The 21,751-nt window shown below is 41.4% G+C and overlaps 2 protein-coding genes across 4 annotated transcripts in view; one reads left to right on the top strand and one right to left on the bottom strand.

Annotated features, from left to right (window-relative positions):
* The window catches only part of slc47a3 (solute carrier family 47 member 3), a 15,039-nt gene extending 12,976 nt beyond the window's left edge, over positions 1-2,063 (top strand). Inside the window, 3 exon segments of the mRNA XM_042063929.1 lie at positions 1,173-1,267; positions 1,451-1,493; positions 1,634-2,063. Coding sequence (XP_041919863.1) covers positions 1,173-1,267; positions 1,451-1,493; positions 1,634-1,875 — 380 coding nt within the window. The 3' untranslated portion in view covers positions 1,876-2,063.
* On the bottom strand, positions 2,035-21,751 carry slc47a4 (solute carrier family 47 member 4). Of its 3 annotated transcripts, XM_042063921.1 has the most exons (18): positions 9,634-9,826; positions 8,817-9,070; positions 8,148-8,249; positions 7,952-8,020; positions 7,262-7,410; positions 6,818-6,860; positions 6,675-6,719; positions 6,469-6,566; positions 6,200-6,297; positions 5,003-5,116; positions 4,842-4,909; positions 4,335-4,443; positions 4,153-4,228; positions 3,966-4,035; positions 3,740-3,872; positions 3,471-3,565; positions 3,270-3,365; positions 2,035-2,759 (listed from the first exon to the last, which is right to left on the bottom strand). In XM_042063921.1, exons 2-18 carry the CDS (start codon positions 8,964-8,966, stop codon positions 2,475-2,477), a joined length of 1,800 nt encoding a protein of 599 aa, XP_041919855.1. In that variant the 5' UTR covers positions 8,967-9,070; positions 9,634-9,826; the 3' UTR covers positions 2,035-2,474. The 3 variants fall into 3 exon arrangements, with proteins under 3 accessions (XP_041919855.1, XP_041919856.1, XP_041919857.1); XM_042063922.1 differs by lacking the exons at positions 3,270-3,365; positions 3,471-3,565; positions 3,740-3,872; ... (12 more) ...; positions 8,817-9,070; positions 9,634-9,826 and adding exons at positions 12,528-12,608; positions 12,742-12,836; positions 13,019-13,151; ... (11 more) ...; positions 21,015-21,116; positions 21,387-21,751 and having other exon boundaries at positions 2,035-2,753; XM_042063923.1 differs by lacking the exons at positions 2,035-2,759; positions 3,270-3,365; positions 3,471-3,565; ... (13 more) ...; positions 8,817-9,070; positions 9,634-9,826 and adding exons at positions 11,845-12,233; positions 12,528-12,608; positions 12,742-12,836; ... (12 more) ...; positions 21,015-21,116; positions 21,387-21,751.

Here is a 21,751-nt window from a genome sequence, read left to right as displayed (position 1 = left end):
TGCAAAGAGAAGAGAAAATGTGGAGCCAAACGAACGGCCAATCAGCGTTAAGGGTAGCCTAGCTTGTGGTTGTATTTTCGTCAATGCTCTGTTAGTACGTCATACGCTTCGTTGATCTGATTGGTTGATTTGGCCCGTCTATCACCAACATAGGTGATGATAGACAGATAGTTTATCCAATCAGCTAACAGCTAGTTCTGGAGTAGGCTGTGTGGAGACTCAGGCTGCGCAGTCGGCACCCGCTTCCTTATTTGGGTTTTGGGTTGCCAGGTTTTAGCCTACAAAACGGTTGAAATTGAAAGTAAGTGATCGTGTATGTGTAGGGTCCGGAAAATGTGGCATTGTACATACATGTGGTATTGGCAGAGTACATAGATTCAGCAGGCCTTCAATGTCCGGAAAATGTGGTATAGGCAAAACTACTCAAAGTAAAAAATATACATACATAGATTCAGCAGGCCTTTAAAGGAATTATCCGGAGTAAAATGCACTTTAGATCAATTTACGGATGATTGGGAGTACATACGTTGAGTTGACATCAAAATCATGTCATTCGGATGTGTTTTGAGAAAGTTCGATTTTACCGTTTTTAGTCAAAACTCGTTAGCCTGTTAGTGACCAGGGCATGTCATTTCGCCTCTACAAAACTCTATTTTTATACCTCTTCTACAGTTCCAAACAACATTACACTTACGTGGTAGTGAGTAGAGGGTACCTAAAGCCAAACCGAAGTATCCCGAGGTCTTTATGTGGTCGGATAGAGAGTCCAGAATGAATTTCATCAAGCCAGTACCTTTCCGGAAAAAGTGCATTTTACTCCAGATAATTCCTTTAATGTCAGTAGTATGTGAAATCACTCAAACAACAGCAATACTTATTTTAAGTCAAATAATCTTACAAGAAAGCTCAAAGTAAGTATCCTTATACTAAAAACAATACTTACTAGATTTTTTTATCTTAAGGTATTGGTTGGTGTGGGTGGTTTATGTAGTCTCAAGTAACGTTCTATAACATTTGTGTCCTGATATCCTGAGGATTTCTAACATTAGAAAAAAGGAGGACAAGTTGTACTACTCATTGTTTATTCTGCTTGATCTTTTTTGCTGCCATTTTTCTTTTGTCATTTTTGTAATTTTCTTTTCTCCATATACACCTCTCCCCCCCACCTTCAGATTTCTGGGTCGGTCTTCTCATCTGTGTCTTCATGCAGTTGGTGTTTGTCATAACCTATCTCGTTAAAATGGACTGGAGGAAAGCCACCGAGAAGGTGAGCGAGGTGCCATTGACGGTCTAAAGCTGATTGAGTTGCCTTGTGTATGAAATGGAAACACTCTTGCCTTGCCTAGCCTTTGTGTCATAAATCATTAAAAAAAACTCCACCAGAAAGCAAACACAGATAGACCATATGTTGGTGGTATCATTGTTGATACACATGTTGGTGTGCTTTCAGGCCTTAGAAAGAGCTGGGGTGCAGGTTAATTTCACAGAAACAGGTAAAAACTGAAAACATCATCTTAACTGTAATTCTGGTGTCAAGTTACTGTGTCAGTCACTGTACAGTTGATTGTGAATAGTCAAGTCAAGTCAACTGTTTTCTCCACTTGAAAGTAATGTTTTTGCACCTCTTCCCTAGAAGAGAGCCCCGAGGAGCAGCAGGTTGTCAGTGGCACAGCTGAGGGTCACAGCGACACACATGTCCTGCATGAGGCAGAGGATGTGGTGGGTGTGACCACGGTTGGGAGACCTTTGTCAACCAGGGAGCTGGTGCTACGCCGAGGGCTGGCTGTAGGTGTCACTCTCACCATTTTTACCGCAGGAGTCATTACTCATGTGCTGCTGTCCAGGAATGAATGGGACATCCCAAAGCTAAGCTGATAGTAGACAGGGGCAAAACCTAGAACAATCCGATAATGATCACTATCAAACTTTTTTCAGTTGATTCTATAGTTAATATATACACAGGGAACTGCACAAGTGTCAGTTGTTTCATCCTGTTGGATTTGCCCTTCAAAAATACAGCAACAAATACTGATATTGGTGAACAGTTTTGTGCATTTTATTTTCATGAGAACATCAGTACTGCCATGAACAACAATGTTAAAAACAATGCTCTAGCATAGCTATTGTATGTAGTATTGTATGTAGTAATTAAGACTAAATCATTTTCTGGACTAAAGTGTTGTATGTTGGGTTGAGCTCAGTATTGAGCCACAGTAAATATAATTCCCTTTTTTCACTTGAATCATTTCAACCGTATGTACACCATTATGTGATTGTGCAGATGAACAATTAGGTATTCTATCATACAAATACCAATATACAAAACATTTTATAATGAAATGTAGCTGTACAAATGAGCTGAGAAGCTTCTTCACCATCCCAGTTGTTGCCATGATGGAACTAGCAATGTGGTTATTATTCAGACACTGTATGTAGTATGTAGATCTTGCCAGTATCCAGCCATGGCTAAAGGCCTATAGGTCAGCTGGAGAGGTTTGTTCCAGTGGGTTGGCAGTGGTCCAGTTTCCAGCGTCTATAGTGCCGTTGTTTCTTGAGCTCCAGGAGGACTCGGGTAGAGGCAGGAGGAGGTGGACAGTGACTCCCACACCGAGAATGAGGAGGAGAGTCAGCACAGTGAGGCCTCTCCTGAGGAGGAGCTGAGAGGAGGAGAGCAGAGCAGCAGGCTGCCGCCTCTCACTGCCGTGAGCCTTCTGCCCCTCCTGCAGCACCACAGACCCATGGCCGTTCTCTGTCTGAACCTGGGAACAAACATCGCAAATCAGAAATGAACATCACAAATAATATGACCGAATAATAAGCATCACCCATATGGTCTCTCTACAGCTCTTCAGCCATAACTGAGGCTTGATCCGATACTGAAATAGATGGTTATGGTTATGGGATTTGGCAGCCACTTTTGTCCAAAGTGACTTAACAAAATAATACAACCGTTAAACATTTTTTCTAAAGTTGGTAAGACTACATTAAGGAGAATAGCAATAATAAACAATAATGTCAATGCAATCAATAGCCTAATTAAGCAAATACTATAATATAATATACAAACTATAACTCATAGGAAACGCATAATTAACTAAGTGCATGCTGAACAGATATGCCTTTAGACCCCTCTTGAAAGACCCTGGATACTGAAATAAATATCACCTGACAGATAGTTGAGTGTGAATAATATACATGAACAATAAGTAACAGTAACTGATGAGTGAAGGTATCATGCCTCAAACTGAAAGGCCTGTGGCAGTGCTTACCATGGCTTCGCTTCCTGGGATCAACAGGTCTGGTTCTGGCTCTGATAGTGATGTTATTAAATCCACACAGACTGATTTGCCTGCCCGTTCCACGGCCTGTAATTCACAGCGCATATTCTTGACTGATGTTTGAAGATAAATAAAATAAACCACACTGGATTGTGCAGTGGAAGACAACTGAACACTGTAAGACATTCTTACTTCTTTAGTCATTTTCTTCCAGTCCAGCTTGAAGATGACTATGATGAAAAAGACCGCCAGCAGAGCGGTTGAGATGAGAAGGCCGAGCCAAAAGCCTTTGTAAATGAAACAGAGGTAAAACACATGTTAAATGGCAAGAGAAATTAAAAACAATGTAGGGCAGACTAGAAAACAAAAAGATTTGTACTGTAGATGTTGATCAAATATTCTTTTCATCGTCTCCTCAGGACCAGTTTGGAGAGCTTTCAGGATATAATATTTTATCTTACCAATGACATCCAGTTGAGCAGCGAATATCAAGGCTATCAGTAGTGGAAGCCCAATGCAGTAGTATCCAATTGGAAAAGCTATCGCTGCTATCCTCTGCTGTCCTAATCCTAGAAGGATACCCATGCTGACACACTGAAAAGGAAGGAACACACTTAATGGCTTACTGCTACCACACATTCAAACATACACACACGTTCATCGACTAAGAATAAATATCCTATTTACCACAATTCCGTTAAAGAACTGAACAACACAGTAGACATCTAAGAGCTTTGCCACCAGTGCTGCAATGTTCCTGTAAATAAGAGCACAATCACACATACACACAGTTCATATATTCAGTATGTAAAAGACAACTTTTTATTAAGACACCATTAAATAAAAAGTTGTGCCATTAATTCTGTCAACTTACTCATCAGAGGTAAAAATGTATCCAAGTACATGTTTTGCGCTGCCTAGGACAACACCTTGAAAAACAGCCAGTACAGCTGTGGAATCCAGCAGGGAGAAGGCAGTCAGAACCATCTGACTCATCACGTAACAATGGAGCCCAAATACATGTGCGGGGGGTGTGAAATGTAAAGTTTGGTTCACCTGCGAAGATCAAAACCACTTTGCTGGTGAGGATGGCTCCCGCAGTGTCTCCTGCACCCAGTGCATTTCCCACACGAATGCAGGCAGCTCCTTGGATGCCTAAAGGAATCTTAACACCCACACACAAATAAGGTAAGAACTGCACAATTGTATATATGATTTGAAGATGCTGTGATACTAACTTGAATAAATATGATTGGAGAACTGTTTTTAAAAGGCATCTTTTGGCAAACTTGTGACTGTTGTATGTGTGTGTGACCTTCAGACAGGATCTTGTCACTGAAGGTGAATGTGTTGTCTAAAGCTGGCTTTACATAAATCTGTCTGCCTCAATTACAAAAAAGCAGCTCTGTCCATAGTGGATTAATCTTTGTGGGAGCATGCCTAACTCATCTTCTTTTCAGTTATGCTTTCACACATCATCCATCAATGTATGATCAGGTTAAGTCCAATTCTCAGAGGAGTGTGAATAAGTGATGTATTGTTGAGTTGATGAACAGGCTATACCATGTAGTTTATGTAGCCCAGCATGATGACCACATGTTGGGCTGCGAGGTTCTCCTCACTCAGCATACCTGATGAAGAACAAAGAGTCAGTTTCTATGCTGAGCTGCCTGCTGATATTGCAATACAGGCGTTTATTGTGTGTTTCTTAAAAAGCACAAGACCTGCTAGGAATCCTCCAATCTCATAGATCCACCATTCAAAGCAGCACAAGAAGGCACTGGGAATGGCCAGCTTCATGAAAGAGCCCCACTCCTGCAGGCAGTCTGAGTTCCAGCCTGTGACACAACACAACACTCACACTCAGTACCAGAACTGGAGACACAGTACAGTAGGCCTGAGAAGTGTGTGCATTGTATGCTTCATTAAAATGTAATTATTTTGCTGTTTTGCTGTTTTTTGAGTGTGGAAGTACAGTAGATAGCTCGGTAGTTAGCGTCATGGTTTAACACATGGGAGACCAGGGTTTGATTCCTGTGTAAAGTGTTTTGGCAGAGATAAGTAGACGTGTAAGTGTGCATGTGTACCAACGTGTGCAGAGAGCGCACACAATTTGAAGAAGAAATCTGTTCTCAAACAGAGGTTTTGATTGTAACAATTAGCTAGTTCATGCACCAGGGTGTAAATAGCATACGTTACTATATACACCAAGTGTATATATAGTACAAATAGCGTCCACTTCTAATTATACAGTAATGCATACCTTATTCAGAGTGTCTATTTGCACCCCTCCTTTTCTTCCAAGGAGACTTTGTGTACATCCCAGGTGCTGAACAAAAAAAAGGGTCAAGTTTTTTAGGAAAAAAGTTCGCACACTCCTTGGTATTCTTTTGTTGAGTTTATTTTCTCATTTGGCACATGACGTTTCGACCTTGCGGTCTTTGGTCATGTGCCAAATGAGAAAATGAACTCAACAAAAGAATACCAAGGAGTGTGCGAATTTTTTTCTATTTGCACCCCTGCCACACAGCTGAGCTATTCACACCCTGTGACATAACAACAAAAACACGTTGCTTGTTTTTTTCCTTTAATTACATTGTGACCTTGAGAAACAGAGATCTGTGTGAAAAATTACTGGAGTCTTGCTCAACAGTATAATGGAGGCAGCCAGAATTTAAACCCGCAACTTATCTGGCTACTGCCTGCTAGCCCAGCTCTTTAGCCACTACACTAACACTGCCCATTTGCAAAAATAGTGAATGTATTGAATGTCTCTTGGGTTTTTACACTGTGATGTCTAACGTCTGATTGGAGTTCATCTGTGAGGTACCCCACAGCATTATGGTCTGGAATAGCGCCTATTCATGTGGACATGTTTGTTGGCTTTCTAAAGAAGACTAACACTATGAGACACCTCTTACCTGGCCATGTGGCCACGAACAGCTTCCTCCAGTAGATGAAGAGGAAGAGAAACAGCATGTTGTAGATGATCGAGAGAGAGTTGGCTGCCGCAGACCCTCTGGAACAAGGAAAATATCCAGTTTGGAAGGGGAATTAATTTTGGGAATTGATGGGAATTAATTTTGTCACATTTTCCTTTTCCTTCTCATTGCTTAAATGTTGATATACCTAATGTTATATCAATTTGCAACCATTCATTAATCTATTGAGTAGCTACAGGATAACTTACATGATTCCGAGGTCCAGCCAGGAGACCAGAGCGTAGTGGGTTAACAGACTGGAGATATTGGACATAACAGCTGAATACACCTGTGGTAAAATTATCCCCTGCACAGAGACAAAAGACATGGTGGTAACCATGGATACTATACATGCATGCATGATACAACATAAGATGTCTGGGAAATACACATGAATTTAAATAAAACAGCATACCTGGTTTTGTAGATAGGACATCATTAACTGATGCATAAACAAAGCCTGTAATTTGGAGATTAAGACAATGTATTGAAGGATTAAATGATGATGTTTAATTGTGATGTAACGTAACCTGTGATATATTATTCACACTGACTAACCGGTATGGCAGGAAGATATGCCAACACGTAAATTTCTGCTATTCTGAAAGATAAAAAAAGGTAATGAATGACAAGTTCTTATCAGGGTAAAGTTCAGTTATTCAAATACACTGAAAACAACATTAAAATCAGCTCTGTGGTGTTTTTATTTCTGCTTACATTAGATTATAATAATTTTATATAGGCCTATGTCTTCAGAAATGTCATATATAGTATGCCTTTGAAAACATTTGCATATGTGTCCATGTAGGAAAGGGAGAGAGCAGTCAAACCAGCAGCCTGACTGCAACACCAAGGAGCTTGCGGCAGTCAGACCACATACTGACAGTACTCTCTCACACTCCACATAATTTTATTTTAATTTTACTGGAGTGAATTGCTGTTGCGATGATGGCTGCCTAGAAACACTAGATTTGCAGTCACTCAGCTTCCAGTGCTGGTTACCTGGCCACCTCGGGGTCCTGTCCCAGCACCAGCAGGATGGCCTGGGAGTTGACCAGCAGTGCCCAGCAGGGCAGACAGAAGAGCAGCAGGATCAGGACGCTCCTCTGCAGGATCACCCCCACACGCAGCAGGTTCCTCGCCCCAAACGTCTGCGCAGAGAACAAACACATACATGCACACAGCTCAGCAGCTGGGCACTTGCTCAAAGACACCCATACACACACACACACACACACACACAACTAATCAGCAGAGCACTTGCTCACAGTCACAGACACACACACAGCTCAGCAGCAGGGCACTTGCTCACAGACACACACACACTCTCTCTCACACACACACAAACACACTGGCACTCTCTCACACACACACACAAACATGCATGCATACATACTGTATACTCATCTACACCTTGTCTTACAGTAAAGATTACCATCAACAAACACAATTTCTTCTTGTCATTTCATACAACATACTGTAATCACACACTTACAATGCCAGACACAGGACACTGTTTTAGTTTAAAAACACCACCTTCAGCATTCTTCTGGCGTAGCTTTCATCTTATGTGACAGAATAAGAACATAAGATCCTGGTTTTTTTTTTAACCCTACTATAATTTGTCTTAGATCCTCCTCAGGTTGCAGTCATCTGGAAAATCTTGCGTATAAACATCAAGCTGAAGCCTACCTGAGCAATGAGTGTGTCACAGGCTAGGGATAATCCAAGACCCGTAGATGCACTTGATATATTTATAACCTGTAGAGCAATGAGCAGACTGTCACTGCTGTGTGCATGGACAACAGAAATTGTGTGAATGGCTTATGCAGTAGGTTATAAAAGAATCCACCAAGACTGATGGGACATGCGATGGAAAGTAGCTTACAGCACAGGCCATGGCATAACCAGCAAGAGCACTGTTCCCCAGGCGGCCAACGAATATCGTCACCACGAAGGGCAAGAGGTAATTCAGAGTACGACACGTAAGCTGCGGAGGCATTAAAGACAAAAGAAAGAGTCACACTGACAGACATCAATGGAATGGTCATAAAAAGCAAGCACAGCATCAGTCCAAAGCCCACGATGTTACAGTAGGTTATGTGGCTTTGTTTGGAAAGGATGGATGCAGAGACAACAGGTGACTCGGCAGTTCTAACTGAGAGCTACACTGCCATATTTTTAGGAATCAAGCAGGCTGGGACACACTGGGTACCCAGTAGGCGTTCATTGCATAAAGCAGTTTGTGTGTCCAGCTGGCCACCACAGCGTCTGTTTCATACAGAACCCAACACATTAGAGGAAGTACAAGGCATGGGGTAAAACAGTACTTTGCAGAGGGAACAGAAATTGTAATGTATAATGTTTAATGCGGTATCTGTCACCCTCTACACAGCAGATCATTTTAAAGTAAAAAGTACAAGATTTTACTTTCCAATGCTGTTTTTTCCCATTCAGGTGGACTGATTTTTAATTTGACTCCATGTGAAGCCCAAATCAAATCAGAGAATGGCACATATCCTACACATCACACGAGTGGTCACTCGAGAACTCTTACCAGGGGTCCGGTCATGCGCAAGATGTAGTAGAGCTCTTCCCGGATGGCCAAAGGGACCCAGCGTCTCAGAGGGCCGCAGCAGAACAGCTTGGCACTGGGCTCGTCCGGCAAGGAGGCCCCCGCAGCCCTGCTGCCTCCGGTCACAGACATGTTGTCTGTCCTCTCCTCAGCCCTGGACTGGTCAGGGGCTACTACTGGTGCCGTCCTTCAGCCAGCTTCAGGGGTAATAGGCTTTCAGCTTTCTTAAAGGGTCACTGATTAAAGGAGGAGTTGAACACAGTTTTGATTTACTCAGTGAGGGGACGCTAAGCAATACTGTATGTTGAGCTTCTCTGATCAATGGTCTTATGTATTTCTTATCAGCACTCTAGATAAAATGTGAGTATGGCAAAGAACAGGTCTTGATTTATTTGCAAATGTGATCTAAATCATTTTATGCTAACTATCTACTTAAGTAATAGATTAGTAATTGACCATGCATAAGAAAGAGGCAAAAAGTGATCTTTAAAGGCACACATTCAAACACTTTTATTGGTATCTCTGAACCTGCTGACAGCCTGTAGCAAATGGTTAAAGCCATACATAAAAGCCCTGGGAATGAAAACTACACCAACAAATACTCCAATAAACCTCTCCACAAAACACCAAGAAATCAGTTCGTCACTGAATTTAAATTTAAATAATTTGACCAGAAATTTGAACAGCACCCAACTTACATCTGAAATACACACAATACAATGTCAATACATTCCCCTCACTTTAGTGTATTTTGACATAGAAACGTTTCCTGAGTTAACCCTAGCAAATGGATGTTTACCTCTGTGAGCAGATTTAGCAACGTTCCAGTCAGGCCTGCAGCTGTGGAAGTTATGCAGCAGCTCTAAGCTAACCTTTGCACTGAGTGTTTAACGCTCACTACAACACTACAAACAGAGGAGACTCCGTCTTTCACATGTCGGTGACTTAACTCTGTGCTGTCATGGGCAGACCAGAATGAACAAAGGTAATGACTAAACATTTCTGTTAATGTAGGCCCATTCTTTAAACAGTCCATTGTAAGCTGTACATAAAATACTGGCTATTGTTTTGGTCGACTTGGTCGACTTCTTTCCTTTAATTACATTTTTTTTTCAGTCGCTAACAAGCAATTGTCCAACCAGTGGTCACATTTTCAAAACTCTAAACATAATTAGCACAGCATCAGTCTTTTGTGGACATACCATTCACACATTTCATGTCGTTTTCACACGATATGCAGTCAGTGAACACATTTCCACAATGCTTACATTTTCTTAACAAACAAGCTGTACCTCCCAACAAAATGATGGATTGTTTTTGTAGTATTTACGAATGTTAACACACATCCCACAATAGCAAAAACAATATTCCAAACCTTAGATACAGTATAAAAACCTCTGCTTCTGCAATGATGATAATAAACAAAAAATTTAATAATTGACACACAACTGATTTATATTGGGTAAATTGGGCCAACCACAGCTGATTCCAGTCTGGCTTAGACTCAGTGGCAGGGGTTATTTTTTCTATTACATTGACACTTATACAGTAAAAGGAGGACTTTGAGGAGTGATGTTTTTGGAAACAGAAACAGAAAAAGACAAACACTGTAATGTCTAGACGAGGAAGAGGAAGAGCAAGGGGCTCAGGGAGAAGAGCAGGCCCAGTGAGAGATGCAGTGAGAGGAGCAGGGTCAGGGAGAAGAGCAGGCCCAAGGAGAGGGCAAGGTAGAGGTGTAAGAATGCGTGCAAAGGATTGCAAAGGCTGCAAGAACAGTTGTCAGAGATGAAATTTGTGCCACTATCATTGACCATGTAATCAATCACCCTTGAGGGGCAGCCGTGGCCCACTGGTTAGCACTCTGGAGGGTTTCCGGTTCGAGCCCCGACCAGTGGGCCGCGGCTGAAGTGCCCTTGAGCAAGGCACCTAACCCCTCACTGATCCCCGAGCGCCGCCATTGTAGCAGGCAGCTCACTGCGCCGGGATTAGTGTGTGCTTCACCTCACTGTGTGCTGTTTGTGTTTCACTAATTCACGATTGGGTTAAATGCAAAAATTATGTCACTTCTGGTTTGTACCATCGTTTTATGTTTTTTGGTAATAGTAACAGGACTGATATGAAATTAGGGGACAATGCTAAAATGATTTAGCCTAGAAATCTAGACTTACCCTAGCAGCAGAAAACGTAATTTGCAGCCAGGGTAGTCTAGCAACTCTTCGTTGGCTTGCGAGCTAATCACAATCACAGTGTATAGAGTCGGCGACGGTGAATTTCCTGTTACTTGAAAACAAAGAAGATGGATGCTGCTGCTGGAGAACTGTGGTCTTTGAATCGTGACTCGAGATAAGCTTTTTTTTAATTGGCAAAAGTTTGATCAGCCAACTAGCTCCGCTGGTGGGAAAATGCATGGGACTCATGAGTTGTAGCCGGTTGTAGCGCTATCCTATTGTGTGCAGAAGAAATTTGAAAGACAACCGTTTATCCCACCCCTCGGATTGAGCAGTGCCTATGGTAAGTTCCCAGACCCTACATCTTGATGTGAGTCTGGCTCGTCAGGCTAAAAATTATTATTTTCTAAGAAAATATATCTATTTATGTCAAAACCATTGCTTAACAATGAGATTACACTTGAGACAATATACAACTGTGAAAATTGTATCATTTTACCAACATTTTATAAAAGAGAAGTCCTGTTGAAAAAGAACAACTTGCGAGAGACATGCCAAAATCCTTACCCATAGCATATAATATGTGATTTTAATGATTTAAAATGATATTTCATTGGCTTTTTCTTGGTCTTATATTGAGCATATGATCTATAGTAACATTACGTTTTTTACATTACAAATTTATTTGTTGTTAAAGCAACTTTAGAACTGATTATTTGTTAGGGACGCAAAAGGCACCAATTTCACGAAATCACTTCTCTCTTAAAGGTTTCACTCATGTTGCATACATCTTGAGTTACCTCCTCATTCAAAAAAGCAAAGTATGACCAACTCATAAGTGCTATAGGTGAAACTTGGAAAGTTTATTTTAAAAAAGAGTAGTTTGCCATAGGCACAAGTGTACTGTACATACTGTATGTACATTTAGCATCTTGTCTGGCCTAATCCCTTTGGTCTACATCAGCATTGTACTTTGTTCCAGTGGGTTGGCAGTGGTCCAGTTTCCAGCGTCCATGGTGCCATTGGTTCTTGAGCTCCAGTAGGACTCGGGTAGAGGCAGGAGGAAGTGGACTGTGACTCCCACACAGAGGATGAGGAGGAGAATCAGCACAGAGAGGCCTCTCCTGAGGAGGAGCTGAGAGGGGGAGAGCAGAGCAGCAGGCTGCCGCCTCTCACTGCCATGAGCCTTCTGCACCTCCTGCAGCACCACAGACCCATGGCCGTTCTCTGTCTGTCTCAAAGGAAACAAGTTATTTGTGTTTACATGCTATTACATTTATTAGTGGAATAAAAAATGTGTTGCCTGATCATAGTATGTGAAACATGTCATACAAAAAAACTTTTTAACAGATTTTTAACATGAAAATAGGTTTCAGAATTGTCATTATAAGCTGCAAGTTTCTCTGATTTTGTAATGTATCATTTCAGTTGTCAACTTAGAAATGGGGCCTCACTTTTTTCCACTGCTCTATAGCTCTTAAAGGGTGTCAGTAGATGTTACATCACATCAGAGATAAACACAAACCTCTCTGTTATTCTCCAGGGGAAGCTGTTCAGGTCTAGGCATAAGGTCTGCGTAGACATTCACCCCTGCACGTGCGACTGCCTGCAACAACACAACCTCAGTGAACTGCTGGATTACATATCATCTCACTGAATTACTACAGTCTGTCGATTGTTAACCTCTTCCCCTGTCCGACATGCAATGCTAATAGTGACATTGAGAAATGTGGGCATACCTCCTTGGTTATAATCTTCCAGTTCATTTTGAAGATGACAGTGAGGAAAAATGTCACTTGAACACAGACACAGATCAACAGGCCGAGCCAAAAGCCTGTAAAGAGAGAGATGATTATAGATAGATAGATAAATAGATAGATAGATAGACATATAGATAAATAGATATATAGATGGATAGATGGATGGATGTTATGGTGCTGTAGTCATTTTTTTGTCTGCTTTTATTCACAAGAATATTTTGGGGAAATAATTATCGGGAGAACAGAGTGAACAAACCGGCCACTCGTAGTCCTGCAGTAAACATAAGTGCAATTCCAACAGGAAGCCCTATGCAGTAGTAGCCAAAGAGATTAGCAACAGCAGCTATCCTCTGTCGTCCTGCACCAAGGAGAATACCCATAGACACACACTGGGGAGAGGAAGATAGACAATCATCTAAACATCTCACATCTCCAGTAAACACGTACACACAACACACACATCCACAGTACATACGGTGTGTACACACACAACACACACATCACATCCCCAGTACATACGCTGTGTACACACACAACACACACATACCCAGTATATACATTGTGTACACTCACAACACATACATACCCAGTACAGTGTACACACACACATAGGCGTGCATAAATAGACACTAGGTGGTGCTAAAGCACTAGGAAGTTTGCCCTTTATCAACGAAAATGCCCTTTTGAAACTTGTTTTTTTTTTTTTAATTATTAATATTATTAAGATTTTACTGAGGTCGGTTTTGAAATGATCTTTTGAAAACCTGAGCCATTAAAAACGACTGAAACAATGCCGCGAAATGAGCCGCCTCCTTGCGCACACCCGACCAGCCTATCGCTCTTCCTTTGTCACGACGAACGTTTTCTGTTGTATAGGTTTTGTTAGGCAACATAAATTAACACATTTTGGTCTCTTTATTGTCTTAATTGTATATTGATTTACTAATTGCAGCACAAGTCAAATTTCATTCATGTGCGTGTAATTTGTTTTATAATTAAGTGTTCCACGTGCGCTAAAAAGTGCCCCCCCCCCCCCCCCCCCCTCCTGAGCACCTGCCCCCCAAAATGTCTGTGCACGCCACTGCACACACATCACATAATCACACATCCCCAATACAGTGTGTCCACACGCATCACACATGGGCAGGACACTGCACACATTTCTGTTCTGTTTTTCCTCAGTAGAAAAAAATGTTAATTCTGATATAAAATATTGATGATGTATCACTCCAAGTCTTAGAAAGCTTGATGCCCAAAGGTTCAAAGGCTTCAGTCTTTTACACTAATCAGTTTAGTGGCACCACTCACCACAAGTCCATCTAAGAACTGTGAGAAACAATAAACATTGAGAACTCCAGAGACCAACTTTGCAATTTTCCTGTAAAGAGAAAAGAAAAACATGTCTGAAAAAGCTGTCTTTGATTTTTAATATTTTAAATGACAAAATATTGTAACTGACATACTCATCTGAAGTGAAAATAAAGCCAATGACTGACTTTGTGGAGGCTAGAATAACACCCTGAAACACCGCAAACACAGCTGTAAATGAAAAGGTATGGTGAGGCCGTGGTCAGTAGAAAACAGCAATGTGCAGGTTTATTGCCAAGTAGGTTTTCACATACAAGGAATTTGCTTTGGTCTCAAGGTGCATGACATACAATAATTAAAATACATGAAATACATAAAATACAATAGCACAATAAATAGACAGCATGTTAGGACGAGACAGACAACCATAAGTCACAACAAAGTGGAAGAGATATACTAATGAAAAGCAATGGAGCTGACCTGTGAAGATATATGTAATTACTAATGAAAAGCAATGGAGCTGACCTGTGAGGGCAAGACATATTTTACTGGTTCTGATGGCCCCATTGGTATCTCCAGCACCCAGTGCATTCCCCACACGCACACACGCGGCTCCCTGGATGCTTAGAGGAATCTAAGGCAAGACAACACATCTCTTCAGTACCTGGAACCCTGGAGTCACAGAAAGATTCTAAGAATGTTCAACATAGTTCTCAGGGTTAATATACAACATGCTTTGTCATGCTGATATTTTAAAAATCTAATCTAATGTTTAACTTCACTATTCAATTACCAGATTTAACCGGGTGAGACCCCAAACTGCCCCAAAAATGTAATTCAATGTTTGACACGTTTAGGGTTTAACTTTGAAGATGAAAAGAAATGTGATTACGTGAGATTTCTATGGGTGAGAAGTTACTGTAACCTTAACTATGTTTCTCTTTAGCTTTGACCACAATTACAGCAACCTCACAGACATTTTCCTTCTCAATCACGAACCATGGCAGACACATATAAAAGCCTCAAATAATTATGGTACAAAGTGCACTGTACTGTACACAAAACACACAGAAAAACACAAATATATCACCATTATCAAAATATTTACTCTAATTTGATACAAATTTGTTGCTCTCCTCTGAAATGTCAATGTAATGGCAGTTAAGTAAGAGTGGTTGTGACAGAAATGTAATCTGTGATCATGAAGGCAGACTGAGAAAATGACTGTTGAATTATAGGTCTTTACCATATAATTTAGAAACCCTAGCATCATGACCACGTGCTGTGCTGCCAATTCATCTTCACTCAACATACCTGGGAGAGGGCAAAAAAAAGGGTCTCATTAAACACAGATAAGATATGAATGTATGAACTGTCGTCAAGGTGCTGAGTTATACTGACCGGCAAAGAATCCTCCAAATTCATACACCCACCACTCTAGACAAAACATGAAGGCACTGGGGATGGCCAGCCTCATGAAAGAGCCCCACTCCTGGAGGCATTCCATGGTCCAGCCTTGCAAGAGAGAAGCATTAACTTTCAGCCTTGGTGTTGAAAAACATATAAATGCATTAAATTGACAGGCGTGTAGTCCTACACCTTCCACCAGCAGTAGCCTATCTGATTATTCTGCAACGTTTGCTTTGGCATATTATGTAGTAGCAGCCCATGTTGATCTATGGCACACTGCTCCTGAATAAAACATCTCTGTAGTGACAGATCCTCGATTCAATCTCCAAAGGGAAAAAGTAACAGCTTTAGGAGATGAACACGCATGGGTGCCTGTCCGTGGTCCGACGCTGATACGTATTCCCGTCACACGAGTGTGATCGGGGCTTTAAAGCCCAGCCGGGACTTGTCTGCATGATGTCAGGTGGGATGCCATAGGAATGCTAATAGTGAAAAAAAGTTCATGGGAGAGTGGAGCCGACAACAAATCTGCTTCACCTGCTCAGAGAACTCTCTGATGGTGGATGTGCAGCGCTTGAAGTGTCAAGACAAATCTTTTGAAAAAGCCAGGCTGACAATTAAGCTGGGTTTTGCACTCCACTTCTATTCATTTCCACAAATTCTATTAACCTGTGAAATGTGACGGTGTGTTTGTTGATTAGAGGATCCTAATATGACTTTCTTCAAATCCTTGAAGCAACACAGTGTAGTTATTCTGCCTTAAAATATCAGTTTCAAACTCATTACGATGCCATACTGACTGACTTCCAGTAAGGAGAGTGAAGTCTTATATTGCACTAATGTTCTCATTGAAAGAAGCCTGACCTTTTTCACCAGTTTTAGACAGAACGGGAATGCAGAGGTGCGAAAACCCTGACTTCAGTTGCACAATAAAAATATGAAATACCAACTGAAAAAAGCAGATGTACAGATTGGTCATTATTTCTGAGAAATTACACACTGCCTTCTCACTCCACCCTTCCTCTACCTAGACTATGTTATGACACTAGATAAATCAGATTTAGCTCCTTAGCTCCTTTACTCACCCCATGCGACCTTCTATCCCTGCCCAGTTGTCATCATCACCCCCCTTGCTCTCTCTTTAGGATGCTCTGAACACATCACATGATCACATGGAACCATGGTAATATAGCCACACAAAGGCATACCCAGAAAGCACAACCAAGTTTTTGAATAGTTGCTACTGTGACCACAATATCTGGTATTATATATCTTATAATATTTTTTATACCAATGCACATGATAGAAAAGCTACAGCTTTGTCTTAATTTAAGATGTGTTTTTTTAGGTAGGAATGTGATTAGGTAGGGTTAACTGAATTCTGAATTCACTGATGTGGTGCAATGGCAAGTCTTATAGTTACCATCCCAGGTTTTAACATGCAGCTTCCTCCAGATTATGTAAGACAATAAAAGAATACAGCTGATGATCTGAGCAACTGAGTTGGCTGCAGCAGAACCTCTGAAACACACAAACAGAGAGGGAAAGAGAGAGAGAGAGAGAGAGAGAGAGAGAGAGAGAGAGAGAGAGAGAGAGAGAGAGAGAGAGAGAGAAAATGAGTGATGGAATTAAAATCTTTTAGCTTCTGTTGGGACTGACTGACTGCCATTTGCATTGTCAGTTGTGTTATATGAATGGGGAGTGCACTTACGGGACCCCAAGGTCCAGCCAGGACACTAAAATATAGTTTATCAGCAAGGTGCCCACAGCTGCGACAGCACTCATGTAGACCTGTGGCAGAATTACACCCTACAACCAAAAGAAAAAGAAAATATCATAGACACATGTTCCATATGACTCTGTCAAAATGTAAATAACAATGACATGTACAGTATGACTGATGATGAGTTTCACTGTACATGGGGTATACCTGATTTTGAAGATAAGCTACCAGCAAGAGGTGTAAGAAAATTGCCTGTCATTTAAAAAAAAATCAGCAACAGGTTAATAAGGAAGATAGATCAAAGGTGAGTGTTGCATTATTGATAATACCAACAATATTATTTTATTTTACTGATTGTAGATAGGACCTACAGTAGTGTCTTGTACCTTACCGGAACAGCAGGTAACACTGCAATCACATAGATCTGCGCTATCCTACAAGAGGATATAGAGCATATGCATGCTATATTGTATTGTTAAATGTAATGGTCATTTGGACCATTCAGTAACTTCCATTCATACATTTCAAAGCCTTTTTTTGTCTCAAGGGTGCAACTGGATTAGCTCGCAGGCTATGTGATCCAATGTGACAGCAATAATTGTGCAGTGTACATACTTTTAATTTTACATACTGTAGTTAATTTCAAAGGACCCCCTCAAAACTTAAACAGTGATTACAGTTTTTCTAAGTCATTTTGACACATTTCTCAGATCAGAAGTCTTGACTTAGATAGTCTGTCTAGCATATATACGTAGGCCTATACTGTATGTGTGACCTAATAGACAGGAATGTCTACACACAGCTCTGACCAAGGGGTGTTTTACTGTATATTGGTCATTTTTCATTTGCACAATGCTGTTAAAGCCTTTCATTGTTCATTAGAAAATACTTACAGAGTAAACTGTCATATTGACAACAAGACAAAGCAGTTTGACTATCTTGATATAAACAATGGTGTAAGGACTTGTCATTTTGATTGCACTGACAGTTTCAGTGGCATAAATACTTGCTTTTGAGACAAAAAAAAAAGAAGCACTAATTGCATGAAACATGCACCAAAGCAACTGAGAAAAACTGTAAACTCAGGATTTTTTCCCACAGCATTATATTTATTTATGTCCCCTAAAACCAGATGTCCATCTCCAAACACACATTCTGTTTTCACAGCTGTGGGAAACTCAAACTGTTTGATGTTTTAGCATTACATCAGCAAATAGTGCACAAACATATTTCCTAAACTTCCTCCTGATCTGAGATTTGAATGTCCAATGCTGGTTACCTGGCCACCTCGGGGTCCTGTCCCAGCACCAGCAGGATGGCCTGGGAGTTGACCAGCAGTGCCCAGCAGGGCAGACAGAAGAGCAGCAGGATCAGGACGCTCCTCTGCAGGATCACCCCCACACGCAGCAGGTTCCTCGCCCCAAACGTCTGCGCAGAGAACAAACACATACACAATCGGTCTAGGTTTTTAGCAATCAGTTAAACAAAGTCTCAGCCAGTCAGTAGTCAAGTCAGAAATCTCAGAGAGCTTTATTCACGGCAAAGCTTACATCTCCAAGTACAGTATGTATGAACCCCTAACAACCGAAATCAGTGACATGTACCCAAGGGCTGACCTAACATACATGACGGCGCCAACCTCCCTAGTAAGAGATGGCACACAGCTCAGCAGCAGGACAACACGCACACGCACACACACACACACACACACACACACACACACACAGCTCAGCAGCAGGGTGCATCTTAGTATCTGTAAGCTCTGGAGAATTGCAGTATAATTTTAGGTAAACATTATTAGTTGTAGTACCAATAGCAACTAGATGTACCGCAGAGCGGTACAAAATATGACCACCGCCCAGTCCAGCACATGTTTTCCACAAAAATAAGTCACGCTGAAAGGCATATATGATTCTAACTGTCTCACTGAATTGCATTATGCACACTCAATTCTCACTGGTATCTGCTAGACAACAAGTACCCAAACATGATTAGTTCATAGATTTCACATGTAAAATACATTTTATACAACCCCACCCCCATCTTGCCTGTTCGTAATTCTGAGAAATTCTTGAATTGTGTGCATGTGTGTGTGTACATTTTTATGTTTATGTGTGTGTGGGTGGGTGGGTGTGCGTGCATGTGTAAGTAAGTATAAGTATATATACTTTTTTGATCCCGTGAGGGAAATTTGGTCTCTGCATTTAACCCAATCTGTGAATTAGTGAAACACACACAGTGAACACACAGTGAGGTGAAGCTCACACTAATCCCGGCGCAGTGAGCTGCCTGCTGCAACGGCGGCGCTCGGGGAGCAGTGAGGGGTTAGGTGCCTTGCTCAAGGGCACTTCAGCCGCGGCCCACTGGCAAGTCCAGAGTGCTAACCAGTGGACCACGGCTGCCCACAATGTGCATGTGCTTGTGTGTTATCTGTTTATGCACATGTCATCCTAGTCCCTATGGTTCTCAAGATATTCACAGAAAACTGTGTCTGCCCTACCCTCCTTTAAGGGGGTCCAGTCCAGCGGGGGGGCTACAGATCAAAACGAAAAACAATGGTTCCATGCTATCCAGGTGGGGTTACAGTGTACATGCCCACCAAGTTTCGTGTACCCCGGTCTTTCAGTGTCCCGGGAATCCTTGTTGGTGTACGGTCACTAAATGTACACATAAATTATTTTATTGTAAGGCCCCCCATGAACGAAAGTCCACGAAACTTGGCATGCATTCAGAGGGTGTCATAATGATCCTACACTTTCAATTTCGTGCAGTTTTGACTATGTTAGGTCACAGATACCTGCGATTACAACACCTCATTTTTACTTTTTTGTGTTTAACTAGGTGGCGCTATACATGAAATGAGTGGTTATGGAATGGGTTGACATGGCCCTTTGAGATCAACATACAAAAATAAATGGTCCTCCTAAACCCTACGGTTCTCGAGATATTCACAGAAAACTGTGTCTGCCCTACCCTCCTTTCGGGGGTCCAGTCCAGCGGGGGGGCTACAGATCAAAACGAAAAACGATGGTTCCATGCTATCCATGTGGGGTTACATGCCCACCAAGTTTCGTGTACCCCGGTCTTACAGTGTCCCGGGAATCCTTGACGGAAATTTGGACATGCGAAAAAGAAAAAAAAAAAAAAATCTGACTAAACGCTTCGCTGCGCGGCGGTCATAATACTGTAATATAGCTGTATTTTTGTTGTATTACAGTAGTAGCAGTAGTAGTACTGTTGCACATATTTCGTGAAAACAAATCTGTCAGGCTTTTATGGTGCTAGTCAGGACATAAACAAGTATAGAAACATTTGTTACACTGTAGAATTAATGTGATGTTTTATAACTGTGAGTTGGAAGTATAAAAGAGGATTGCATATTTTTACCTGAGATACTAAAGTGTTACATGCAAGGATTAGTCCCCCTCCTGTTGCTAAAGTTGATACACTTATTATCTGGAAAACAAAACATTCAGTGCATTATATCTTATACATGTGATTTTGTTTAGATAGGAAATGAATAGATTCAGTGCATGATAGACTATACAGTATATAGCATTTAGATGGCAAGAGTGGGTTTATCTCAACAATTTTCTCAAATATGTCTTTATCTCAGATGGAAGTTCATCCTGTCACAGTAAAATTGTTGTTACAAGTAATGTGTTCATATTTGTTATTGTTATACTTATCACATTACTTATTTGTTATACAGTACATATTTTATGTGATCATATAAATCTAAGTCAGAAATAGCTCATGAGATATTGTATGGTGTACTACTGTATGGTGGATGATCAGTGGGGGAACTCACCACTGATGCCATGGCATAGCCAGCCAGTACAGTGTTCCCCAGGCGACCACAGAACATTGTCACAAAAAATGGTGTCAGGAAATTCAGAACACGGTATAACATCTATCAAGACAAATCAGATGGAAACAGACATGAAAAAATAGCAGATCTATGCAAACACTAATATTGAGACACTTTATTCCTGGAAGCCTTTTTATCATGAAAAATATTAGCTTTTCCTTTTTAATTTGTCATATATTTAGATTACAGATGGATCTATGAGAGTACACATATACTGTACAGTATGAAATATTTACTAAATGTTTACGTAGTCCATGTACATGACGTATGAACTGTAATGCAATGCCTAAGCAGAGTGTTGGTCTCTCTTACCAGGGGTCCAGTCATGCGCAAGATGTAGTAGAGCTCTTCCCGGATGGCAAGAGGGACCCAGCGTCTCAGAGGGCCGCAGCAGAACAGCTTGGCACTGGGCTCGTCCGGCGAGGAGGCCCCCACAGCCCTGCTGCCTCCGGTCACAGACATGCTGTCCTCTCCTCAGCCCTGGTCTGCAGCACAACCTCTGCCTATCTCCCTTTCGTCCCCTCTCCCCCTCTGTGCCTCTGTTTCAGGAGGTGCTGTAAGGTGCCGGTAATACTGATTCAAAGTCTTAAAGTCTTAAAAGCTCACCAATAAATGCGTTGTCAAACTCAAGCCCAGAGTCTGTCCCTTCCCACAGTGTGCTTTGCCCTGTGTTGACT

The sequence above is a fragment of the Alosa sapidissima genome, chromosome 15, assembly GCF_018492685.1.
Source record: "Alosa sapidissima isolate fAloSap1 chromosome 15, fAloSap1.pri, whole genome shotgun sequence".
Lineage (NCBI taxonomy): Eukaryota > Metazoa > Chordata > Actinopteri > Clupeiformes > Clupeidae > Alosa > Alosa sapidissima.
The sequence above is the reverse complement of the archived record's forward strand: the minus strand, read 5'-3'. Positions and strand labels throughout refer to the sequence as shown.